Source organism: Opisthorchis viverrini (assembly GCF_000715545.1).
Source record: "Opisthorchis viverrini unplaced genomic scaffold opera_v5_193, whole genome shotgun sequence".
NCBI lineage: Eukaryota > Metazoa > Platyhelminthes > Trematoda > Opisthorchiida > Opisthorchiidae > Opisthorchis > Opisthorchis viverrini.
In genome coordinates this window covers 362,296-372,813 of record NW_008751853.1, presented here as the reverse complement: position 1 = coordinate 372,813, position 10,518 = coordinate 362,296, and the positions used below count along the sequence as shown (strand labels likewise).

General features: G+C 41.2%; 1 protein-coding gene across 1 annotated transcript; it reads left to right on the top strand.

The window, feature by feature from the left end:
• Positions 1-363: 363 nt before the first annotated feature.
• On the top strand, positions 364-7,245 carry T265_07995 (hypothetical protein; the record flags this gene model as incomplete). Its single annotated transcript, XM_009173676.1, has 2 exons — positions 364-548; positions 7,095-7,245. The coding sequence occupies 2 exons, from the start codon at positions 364-366 to the stop codon at positions 7,243-7,245; spliced, it is 336 nt and encodes a 111-aa protein (XP_009171940.1).
• Between the last annotated feature and the right edge of the window lie 3,273 nt (positions 7,246-10,518).

Here is a 10,518-nt window from a genome sequence, read left to right as displayed (position 1 = left end):
GAATATTCATCATCTCCATCGATGAATATTCAAACCGATTCGCTCCTTCACCTACTGAAATACTGTAACTAGCTTACAATTAATTCGTTCAGTTTTGGGATATCGGTGGCAGCCTTAGTAACTGTGTTTAAAGCACAAGAATATCTTCAAGCAGTTGAGAAACGCTCAGAACAGACTGAGTAGTCACCGTTTTCAGAAGAATTTGGCAAGAATTATTTAGCCGATTGTTTCCACACTTTCCCGAAGATGCAATAATATCCATTTTTACGGCGACTTTGGGTACGCTTACAACAATTTCTTCCAAGTTCTTATAAAAAATAAGGAATTGTGTGACCGTGGTCGAAAAAATCAGAATGTATTTTGATGAAGGAAACTACTCACAAGGTTGCTAAAAACTCTTCGACAGTCCACGACTGGTTTTGCCCTTCTGTTTCGGGCTCATCAGGTAGGAGCAGTCCCCGAGTTTCCATCAACCTTATGTTCTACTTGAGCCCAAATTGCACTGTTTTCGACAACTACACTCATTTGCAAATCAATATGATTTTCAAGTAGAACATAAGTTTGATGGAAACTCGGGGACCGCGCGTACCTTCCGAGCCCCAAGAATGGCGAAACCGGCCGTGGGCTGTCGAATAGTTTTCAGCAATCTTGTGAGTACTTTCCTTCATGAAAATATACTGCGATATCTCGAATATCGTGCCAACTTAAACATGAGACGGCCTGTGTGCAGCACATTTAGTTGTAGAACATCATAAACGAGAGATTCAGTTGAGTCTCTCGTGAAAACTAAAATGATTTGCAAATGAGTGTATTTCTCGAGTATATATTTTGGTTCGTGATAAACCGCGATGCTTACGATAGTTGCGATGAATCATTACCTGAAAAGTGAATATCCTGACCTACCCAGCCAGGGTTATGACACGGTTTGGGACGGTAGCCTATTGTCGCGGCGCCATAGCACAATATCCAGGAATGGGACGACACTTTTTGTTCTAGATCATGGGCAAACCTGATTTTAAGTTGGCGGTGTTGAAATCTGCAACAGATTGGTCTAGCTTAATCGTTCTAAGTTGCACAATAACGGTATCATCGACAAGCTGCTATTAAAGAGGACTGGTGGATTATTTATACTAAACTGGCACTCGTGCACAAGTCTGCTAGTGGAGGGCCAGTTGGTGAGCGAATAGCTGTCTTGTCAATCTTTCGGTACAATTCGTCGTAGAATACGATTTGCACAGTCATAATGCATCGGATCAGTTCTTTCAGGAGTTCAAGCGGGAACTTCTGTTCGACTTAACTTAATAGTTTGGTAAAAAGGAAAAATTGCGTCAGTCAACAATAGGTTTACACCTGAAACTTCTAAGTAGTTGATTAATTCGGTAAACTGGAACACGTCCCGTGGACTAGAATAGGCCAGATCTGTGCTCATATAGGTTCCATGAATTTATTTTTCCACTTTGATTTGAAGTGATAGGAGGAGGAGGTTAAAATCGGACAACATGAATTTGCAGGATCATAAATCTTGAGTAGGCCATGCACTTTCCGGATACTGGTGCCTGCCTGTTCAAGGGAGAAGGAATAGATAAATAGATTGTCGACCACTTAGTGTTTTTAAAAACCGCGTCATTTTTCTTCTTATTTCGTTTCAGTTCAGTCGTTGGCAACCGATGAGAGCTAGATGTTTGGTGCTTCACCAAGAATGCCCCCATTTTTGCACACCTTGTCCCTTTGCTCAATAGCCCCACCTCTTTTCTCTGCTCAATAGACCATTGAATGGGGGTTGTTGTAATTGATACTGAGAACATGTTATCACATAATCGACTTAAACTGTTCTAGTTTTACAACTGTCACCGGCCATGTGCTTCTACAACTCAATCTTCAACTTGAACTGACTGGTTTTATTTGTCACGGGAGTGTCATTTCCATTAACGAGGCCTTAAGTTTGATTCGAGACTTCAAGACATCTCAGTTGTTTAGGTCATATAGCAAGGTCCATGTTTTAAAAAAACCAGGCTCTTCATCTAGACTGCTCCTGCCTAGGCCTGGGCCACCTGGCAGTATCTGAACCCTCGTGCTTCCTACGAATAATGTGGAAGCTAAGGACAAAAAGTTTGTTACGGCTTGAAGAGTACTATATTTCAGCTCCCTTATACTAAGTTTCAGACAGGATACATCGTTTTCTTGATAAGTTAGGCTATTCAGTAAAGTCATTTGTATAAGTTCATTACTCGAATTATTGTACTGCCATTCCCATCTGAATGTCAAGCGTTTTTCAACAACCGAAGTCACGTAATCAAGGAACTGGCCGCTCAGGAAACCGAGTAACTGTTCGAAATGCATTCACTACGTGCGAAATATGGGCATCTTCGCGGCATTCTTGGCTACCTAGAGTTCTAGACATTAGCTGAATAGTATTTCAGCGAAGAACTTTCAAAAACTGTCACGAGCAGCTTCACTGATCAATGCAGTCCTTCGGAAAATAAATCGAAAACGGACTTAACGTGGGAACTCAAGTACTGGCTGAGGTTTCTCAGCTGCCGAGACCGCTTGTTTGGCCTCCATTTTTGGAATAGACAAGTAAACATGTTTGAAACCATCAGTGAGAAATGTTGACATACCGGTAAAAAGTTGATTGGCTGCCTTATTATCGCAAATTGGAAATTGTGCCTATCTGGGGAGCCCCAAGAAGTTATACATTGGTCGTGGGCTGTCGAAGAGTTTTCGGCAATCTTAAGTGTAGTGTATTGTGCCAGTAAGGGTATATATTTGTTGCCTGGAAGTAAGAGACAGAGAAACGCGTTCCCATAAGGGTTATACTCCATTACAAGCTTAATCAATCAGTTCGTAGAAATCGACCCGATCTACGGATCAGTTTATTCGGAGAGTCGCAAAATTCTTCGGACATCTCAAATAGAACTGATAGTTTGATAAGCAGACGGAGAAAACATCATGGAAACGATGGTACAGCGAACACTGAGGACAAATTGATGAGGTCAAGTCTAGAGGTTCACAGGATGTCGAGAGTCAAATAATACGATGTAACGTTCAGGTGTAGTCAGATAGCCCCTTATGAATCCAAGCAGCAAACACAGTGTTGACGACACTGAGAGAAAAGCTTACAAAGAGATAATTTAAAAAAATCCAGGGTACACTTCATACGCGCGTGCCAGACTTATTGTACGTCAGTCGGAAGAAGAGCAATTTTTCACAAGGCAATTTCCCTCCAACGTCTTCCCATAGAAGTATGTCAGCTTTCGCTATAGGATAGAATTGCATAACAGCCTGATTTGTTCGTTTAAAAGGAAGGATTTTCAAGAGTTTCAGGCCCAACACAGTGAGCTGTAGATTCTTCCTAGGAGAAATTCACTCATTTATTACAATGCTCACACAATCCTGCATTTGTTTTTCTTAAATTTTCAGACACATCTTGCTCGCGAAATGAATTAATCACAAAAAAACTCACCTACTGAAATGGTGTTTTTTTAGCTAAAATGAGCAGAGCCACACACAAAAAACATACCGATAGGACTAGACATATCCTATTTAGTTGAGTTAGACCCAGTCAATCAGTGAGACATTAGTAGTGTAATTCTCTCAAACGGCACTTCTTGTAGACAGTGGATTTCTATGAAGCTATCTGCAATTCCAAATGTACTATTTCAAGGTTTTTATTAAATATAAAACTGACAATGATAGAACTGTTTCTGTTATGCAAACTGCTATTCCTATTATGAGAACTTGTGTGTTTTTAGTTTGCGATGTTTAGATTGAAGGGAGTGGAATCACTCCTGAAAGAAGCATGCATAAAGCCACAAACAAAAGTTCGGTCACTTTTAAAGAAGCTGTGTTCAACAGTAGATGGGCGGTCGAGTAAAAACGGAAGGCTGTGATAACTCAACTTATTTGTGCACCCGAGTGTACCAGGATTGATACAAACGACGTTGGATCATGCAACGAAATGGGCGGCGTGCTTTGTCAGGCTATCAGAAATCTGACCCCTATATATGCTTACTTATTTCTTTCTGCCGGTGTTTCATTTGCTTGTTCTCCTCGGTGCCTGTCAAGTAAGCGGACCAAATAACAGCGATCCATGATATGTGCCTGCTCCTAGGATTCTTTTTCTCGTGAGTCTTTATGCAGAAACAGTGCAAGATCGGGCACTTAAAACCAGATTCCTCTCTTTAGCTGCAACATAACAAAGAAAATTCGAACTTTCAGACCGGAATTTTGGAATTCACATTGACTAGGGAGAATGAAATGATACTGGAACCACTCTGAATGTAGAACTAACTTGATCAAGTGGCCAGAAAATGGAACGATTCCTTTTATCTAAAACGAAGCAAGTAAATCTCAACTGACTGCAGGATGAAAGCCACAAAGATCCTTCAGCCTTAATGTTTTAATGTACGTGATAGGCGAACCAATCGTTGCATGGTGTCCCAAGTGTGCTGCCCAAAATGACTAGACAGATTCCTTGATGGAGTAGTGATCATTTTCAGTGAGGATTGAGTGGCTCACGAACCGTACAACCTGACTATTCGTATGGCAAGACATGATCTACAGTGATTTTAACAGTTTATTGTAGACTGCTGTGATGGAGACTTGTGTCTGTACTAAGCGAACGGTGTTTGCGCTTCCAAGTTTGCACCAACCGTGGCCATTTGATGTATAACACAACAAAAACCAAACTGATTTGCAAAAACCGTCCAATTTGGGTTCAACTAGAACATAAGGTTGATGAAAACTCAGGGACTGCGCCTACTTGATGAACCCGAAGACGGGCGAAACCGGTCATGCGCTGTCGAATAGCTTTCAGCAAAATTGTGAGTAGTTTCCTAATGACACTAAAAAACAAATTCGGTAATTTAAACAGGAAACAGCTGTCCGTTTTACAAATGGATATTTCGATTTATCACTTTCTCTAAACTATTTCAAGGAGTAAGATAACGCTCACGGTCGCCTAAAAGAGACGATAAATTCAGATTACTATCTTAAATAGTTATCACAGTTTAGCATCATAAAGATCAATAAGTTGCTCATGCTATGTCCAGACTCAAATCCCGTCAGAACTGGCGAGACCGTTCATTTCTTCCATATATAACTTTCGTGGGCTTTCTGTTTCTTCACACTTGGCAGAAATTCCATACAGAGGTCCCAGAGATTTTGACAAAGGGCATGCTCGGTAGCTATATTTCTCTGAGTAGACTCCTTTGATCTTCAGGTTAGGTGGTCGTTAGTGTCCTCGATTAAGCCGAGTACGATTCCTGAACCAAATACTTCCAGCACTATATTGTTTCAGTCATAATCGAGGTCCTCCACAATTGAAGGGCAACGAAGTGGTTCCAAACTGATTTCGTACACAGCGTGCAACACAAGAGGTTTAGAGGTTTATATTTCAGCTGGATCAAAATTGGATGCAAATTGCGGTCCGCTAGTAAACCGGCAAATTATTTGGCGTTTTCAAGGCTGAAGGTTAAATTGGAAGGAAAGTTCACAAGGACTAAACTCACTCCCGAAGAACTGCGTACATGCGCTGCCAAGAGAGAGATCGGAAGATTGGTTGATCCCGACTCTCTTCTCGAAAGGCAGTGAANGGTTGATTTGATCCCGACTCTCTTCTCGAAAGGCAGTGAATTTATCTCACGAAGAAATGCCATAAATGTTAAAAACCTACTTGGAGATATAATGAAGGGCACATACTGAGAGCCGGATAGCAAAAGATGTGGACAGCAGACATGTCACTCGAATTGTTCAAAAGTTGAAATAGTTTGCTAAGTAGACAAAATTCAGAATCATACATTAAGTATTTGATAAGTGTACGCTTTCTGAGGAAGAATCACTAACGATGACATTCACGGACACCGAACTATAACACTACTGTTGGAAAAACACCTCGTTAAGTAGTTTTCCCCTCAAAAGTTTGAAGTGCCACATTCTTCAGGGTTTTCGGTGACGGGAAAGGAGGATGGCGTAAGTTCTAACTGAAAAGACGAAAAAATCCCCACGGACTCCATCGATCATGGGTAATTTTATTTACCGCATCAACCTCATAGCTTGCCCAAAAGAACTTTTTCCGACAAGGGCTTAGAGAAAAATCAGGTCTACATCACTTTTGAAAGGTGCGTAATAAACCTGCCATCTATCTTAGACTGAGTGGTTGTTGTGTAGTGTGACATCGAGCGAAATAAAGCTGTTTTCTTTTAAGCCATAGTAAATACCTGTAGGCTGGTTATATATTACTGAAAATCATCGTTAATTTGGTCCTGAAACTAACATTAATAGATGGAACCCTCTTCAAGATCTTCAGGGTGCCATGTAGGATATTTTTTATTATTGTCACCAGCCGATGTCTATTTGAGATCCCAACACCGCTTACAGGGAGACAACACAGGATACGAATAGAGATTATGATAAGGTGCTTTGGAAGTGGGGTAAGAACAAAACGATAACGCTGCTGTTCATACATTTTAGTAGCTCAGGCTGTTTACATTGAAATGGCTTTTGAAACCACACATACGTATTCTGAGTTGCAACGTGCTCAATTCAGAAGACAGAATGCACTTGGGCTTATCAAGCATTTTCCTTAGGTAAGTATTTCTAGAAAACTTCGCAATTTTTTCACACACTTTCCACATCCTGGTGCACAATTAATGGAACTTGTACGCTGCTTTTGAAAAAATCACTCCCCAAGAATCTACCTACCATGGTAGCGTATCTGATAGGGGACCATTTTACGTGAAACCAACGGCTTATGTAAAAATCCACAAGTTCTTCAGAACTGAAATTAGCTTTTATTTTGGAACTGCCGTACACTGTCAAAAAGTTCGTGTTCATTTCTTCCATTCGAGCAGTTGCTAAGTGCATTTCACTGGAGAAATACCTTTTCTGTAAGCGAAAAGAGGCGTCAACAGGACGTCAGTAAGGTTTAATTATTCCCCAGTAATGTGTACCACGCAATAGGCTTTCTGAAGCCGGGGCATTGAAATAAGCGTAACCGTAATGCCTAACGACGGAAAAGTGAGAAGAGCCGTTTCTCATTACTAGAACTGAGTTGCGAAGCGGTTGTATCTATCTTTGTAATGTACTACTCATAGGGTTGCTGAAAATCCGTCGACAGATCACGACCGGTTTCAGCCATTTTGGGGCTCATCAGGTAGGCGCAGTCCTCGCGTTTTCGGCAACCTTATGTTCTGCTTGAAAGCAAGTTGCACGAAATTAGCGAATATACACTCATTTGCAAACTAATTTGGTTTTTCGAGAGACTCACTTGGAACCAAGCTGAATCTCTCGTTTGTGATGTTCTCAGGCAACTGAATGTGCTGCACCAGGCCGCCTCCTGTTTCAGTCGCTACGATATTCGAGATATCACAATACATGTATATCTTTGTACTGTACTACTCAGTTGCCTGAGAACATCACAAACGAAAGATTCAGCTGGGTTCCAAGTGAGTTTCCCGAAAAATCCAAATTAGTTTGCAAATGAGTGTATATGCGCGGTTGTATCTATTTTTTTGTTCTCGATCTCGTTCAGAGGTGACCGTATTTGCGCTTCTGTCAACAGAACCTGGTAGCCTTCAAAGCACGTGCCCTGATGCACTGACAGTCGTCATCAGTACAAGCTTTTTTCCCCGTGTGGTCTTCAGCCATTCGTAACACCACATATGAAGCGTATGAAAACGCCGTTTCGTGACAAACCCTTCATTGAAAATTTCATCCTTTTCTCATACTACCGGGAAACGACAAGTAGCTCAAAAGGAATAATAATTCACACGATCGATAAGACTTCCGTCTGTGAAGTTGTCATTCGCGGAACCGGACAAAGCATGACAGAAGTGATGTGGATTCCATGACTGAGTAGCGCTAAGTCACGCCTAATTGCGAGTTACAATACTGGTCATCCGCTCTTGGCCGAACGGTGAATTGTGCCATTACTAGCCGGGAGGCTACTAGTTCAAATCAACCTGGAGAATTATTAGATACTGTTGATAATCCACAAAAGGAGGAAATAACCAGACATTATTTAGCTCTATCTCTATCTATCTCTATCTCATGCTGCAAATGAACAGTGAAAAACACCTAAGTGGTGTAATGGTTACCAAATCGCATCGTAAAAACACGCTTCATTCACTGTACAACCACAGATCCGCTTTTCTGCCTTAGCTGTCGGCTACTGAAACTTCGGCATGCTCAGAAATTTTTTCTGCATGCAAAGATTAGGTTTCGCAACCAGATGGTTATTGCCTTGGCAACACCAGCCAGTCGACCTCAGATGAACTGCGCAAAAATTCCACCGAGAAGTCCTATTTATCGTAAATTATTAGTTACCAGAATCTCGCCTTTTCCCCATAAGTGGAATAGTTGATATAAGGAATACAATAGAACAACAAACATTTCAAACTTTTGAATCTTCTCAGCACAATGTTTTGTGATAACGCAGAATACTTGTATTTTTTCCGTCATTCAAAACTTCCTCAGAAAAAGCAACGGCCTATCGGTCTATTCACTCAAAACTGCCTTTGTTGATAAAATAACGCACTAGTAAATGGATAGAAACGCAGAACATTGTTCGGTATCCATAAAGTGTAAACTGCTTTCACACCAATCCGGCTGGTCTGAACAATGCGGCGTAACATTTCGAAGACTTACCTGGCGGTTTCGTGTCAAACACTGTCATCTACTGCTGTCGCTCAAACGACTGAAAACAATGGTTCGTATTCGATGTATTCGATGCTTCCAAAGAAAGGTTTGGAAGGAAACAGTGCCTTTTGGCGCCCAACCAAAATGAAAGTCAACATAAAACGTTTGTTCACATAGACAAATGTCCGATTCCCGGCGATACAAAGAATCAGATAATTCGTGATTTAATTTGGTTATTCGGTATTAAAGTATGCGGGGAATGAAAGTGAGGATATTCAAAACGAACAGAGTACAAACCTTCTGCAAATGTGAATCAAACAGCCTAGATTTCAGAAATACATTGCTGGAAGTACATTGCGGACTTCCGGGAAGAACACCGCTGGGTGTCAGCGTGATTTTTATACAGCAATCGGAACTGACGGTCCACTTAGTCCACACATCGAATGTTCGAGATCCAATTTCAACTCCTCAGTACTGTCCCCCTTTTATTTTGCTGACAGCAATTGATGCACCCCAGTTAGTGGTGTGTCTCTCCACCAGACTAGGAGTCCATAAACGACAAAAATATCTGACTTACATCAGTCTCAGACGGAATAACAGTCGATGGTCAAAGTTTGAAAAATAATACCTGTAATGGTCACATTGAATTAAGGTTGGTATTTTTAGTCCTACTGCTCACAGTTGTGCTATTTTAGTGAGATTATCTTGCTATTGAGAAGATGTAACATGCCTTTAAGCTTACATCGCTTTGAAGTGAGGGCGGAGAAAATCACTCTCTCCGGTAAACGATGATTTGGCAGTGACTTGATGCACTAGATGGTCAAACCGCCGTTTACTGCATCCGTACCCAGTTCAGACTGGCGCAAACAGAAAGGTGGTCAACCTGACAGAGGGAAATGAAATCGATACGAAAAGTCTGGGTGCGACCCACCTCTCGAGATGTAATCCACGTGATTTCTCTGTTCATGGTTGGAGACGCTGTCAGGTATGTTCACCGGTCGACCTCAATCGTGTCCTTGTCAGTATATGTCTAAATTTTCTGAATGAGTGTTTGAAGGTGGAAGGCTGGCACTAAATTCTTACTTGATCCACTTTTACTTCTGTCTTGAAATTAAAGCTTTCAAAAAATTATGGCCGTGTGTTAACGAAGCATCAGTGTTGAAATATAGTTTTGTAGTTAGCAGTAATGCTGATGAACGGGCATTTTGACGATGTTTTCCAGCGTTTCTGTCCGTTTTTTTCTCGGAAATCCTAACCCAATTGCGACCAAATTCAGCATATGTTCATCGACCAAACGACTCACAGCTAGGACAATCACATCCGTGCCTGATGTAGAAGGGTGGTTACGACTTTCCTCGAAAACTAGCGAAGGAATGAAAACAACTATTTGTCGGATCGAACCCTGTTTCTTCATCTGAACACTGTCTGTAGGTGAAAGATAAAATCGGCACAAGATACTGAATTCTAGACAACGAATTGCAGATGAATACCAGTTGGAAGACGTTTTCCATAACCAATCATACACCAGATGACCTCGTGAATCTCTACAGCCTTCTTGATGTCTTAATGACATGATAACTTAATACGTCCAACTTATTCGAAGATAAATTTATCCGGAGCTTGATAGGCTGTCAATTTATGCAACATTTATAGTAAATGGTGAGTAATGAGAGTTGGCAAAATATTTGCAAGTTGGCTTATTTATTATGTGTCTCACTTTGGCATATTGAATGCTCTTTTGCGCTAACACTCCTTGGTATGAACAATATTCACCCACTCAAAACATTACACCTCAAGTGTGATGCAAAGATCTAGAATCAAGCTGTCGAGAATAGCTTACAATGCGCCAAACGCTGTCACCCCTTTCTGCATTGGTTTCCC